Here is a 1,141-nt window from a genome sequence, read left to right as displayed (position 1 = left end):
ATGAAAAATGTGTATCCAGGAGGCATCAGCTGCATTGTCAGCAAAGGAGACTGGCTGTTCAAACTAGGTAAACTCTTCATAGAAGTTTAACTGCTTCAGTTTATCTTAAATCAATATTGATGGTCAGTATTCACCTCACCTTTCAATTACTCTTCTGAAGGAGTGGGACCAGCTTATGACCGTGTTGGTACCAGGGACAGCATCATGATCCGCGTCCCTGACCACACGGTCACCGGCCATCTGTGTGACATCACTGGACCCCTTGCTATCACCTCAGCCAATCCCAGTGGGGAGGCAGACAGCACCCACCACAGCATGATCATCAAGTAAGTGTCCCCTACCGGAACTCTGCTGTACTCAAGTCCCCATGTGAGTTTCTGTCATTCCACTGACCTCCTACCTCAAGCTTCATGCATCATCTTTAGTGTCTGTTTGCAGCAGATTAATCTCAGTGTGCAGCAGAGTGATGAATGTGTCCTAGTGGGTGGCAAATACATGCACATTCACTCACACAACCTCTCCTCTTGTCTTTCTTGCCACAGTCGACTGGGACACAAGATCCAAGGTGTTCTGTGTGATGGGGACTCAAATGAAGTTGTTGGTTCCACTGTAGTCAACTGCCTGAAGATTGACGAAGGTAAAACGCAAAAATATTCCCACAACATTTTCTCTTTTGTGTGTGTGTTTTAGCAGGCAATTTCTAACCCGAGTCTGTCATACTCTTTTCACAGGAATCATCACCATTGTGAGGGAAGGCTGCGTCCCTGCAGTAAAAATCCGACAGATCTTTGACAGAGTGAAAAGCAACATGGTGTGACGATCAACTATCTCATTTCTCTGCTTCAGAGAGCCTCCTTATGCCTGGATCCCCATTAGAACAGCTTCTTCAGCTCACCTGTTTCCATCCAACAAACCCAGGATCATGTTATGAACAACATGAGACACATTGAGTGAAAGACAGAGTGTTGCTGGTTGTATATTTACTTAACTGTGGATGTTTTGGCAAATGTTACGATAAAATAACCATTTGTTTCTCAGCTGTTTGTTTCTGGCAAAAATGAAACTGTAAGAACTTTGATTTATATAAGTTAAAATAATATCACAATATCTTTATTAAATGACTATTATTTAAAAATATTTA

At 42.6% G+C, this 1,141-nt stretch overlaps 1 protein-coding gene across 1 annotated transcript; it reads left to right on the top strand.

Moving 5' to 3' along the window:
• Positions 1–912, top strand: LOC143326192 (putative threonylcarbamoyl-AMP synthase). Its single transcript, XM_076739728.1, has 4 exons — positions 1–67; positions 161–326; positions 543–637; positions 732–912. Exons 1-4 carry the CDS (start codon positions 1–3, stop codon positions 815–817), a joined length of 414 nt encoding a protein of 137 aa, XP_076595843.1. The 3' UTR covers positions 818–912.
• The last annotated feature ends 229 nt before the right edge of the window (positions 913–1,141 follow it).

This window comes from Chaetodon auriga, chromosome 9 (genome assembly GCF_051107435.1).
Source record: "Chaetodon auriga isolate fChaAug3 chromosome 9, fChaAug3.hap1, whole genome shotgun sequence".
NCBI classification, from domain to species: domain Eukaryota; kingdom Metazoa; phylum Chordata; class Actinopteri; order Chaetodontiformes; family Chaetodontidae; genus Chaetodon; species Chaetodon auriga.
This window is presented reverse-complemented; position numbering and strand designations above follow the sequence as displayed.

Bases quoted from the DNA above. Each gene is read 5' to 3' on its own strand.
- LOC143326192 (XM_076739728.1), top strand. From the start codon at position 1: ATGAAAAATGTGTATCCAGGAGGCATCAGCTGCATTGTCAGCAAAGGA. The intron at 68-160 runs GTAAACTCTTCA...ACTCTTCTGAAG, and splicing joins AGACTGGCTGTTCAAACTAG to GAGTGGGACCAGCTTATGAC. The intron at 638-731 runs GTAAAACGCAAA...CTCTTTTCACAG, and splicing joins CTGCCTGAAGATTGACGAAG to GAATCATCACCATTGTGAGG.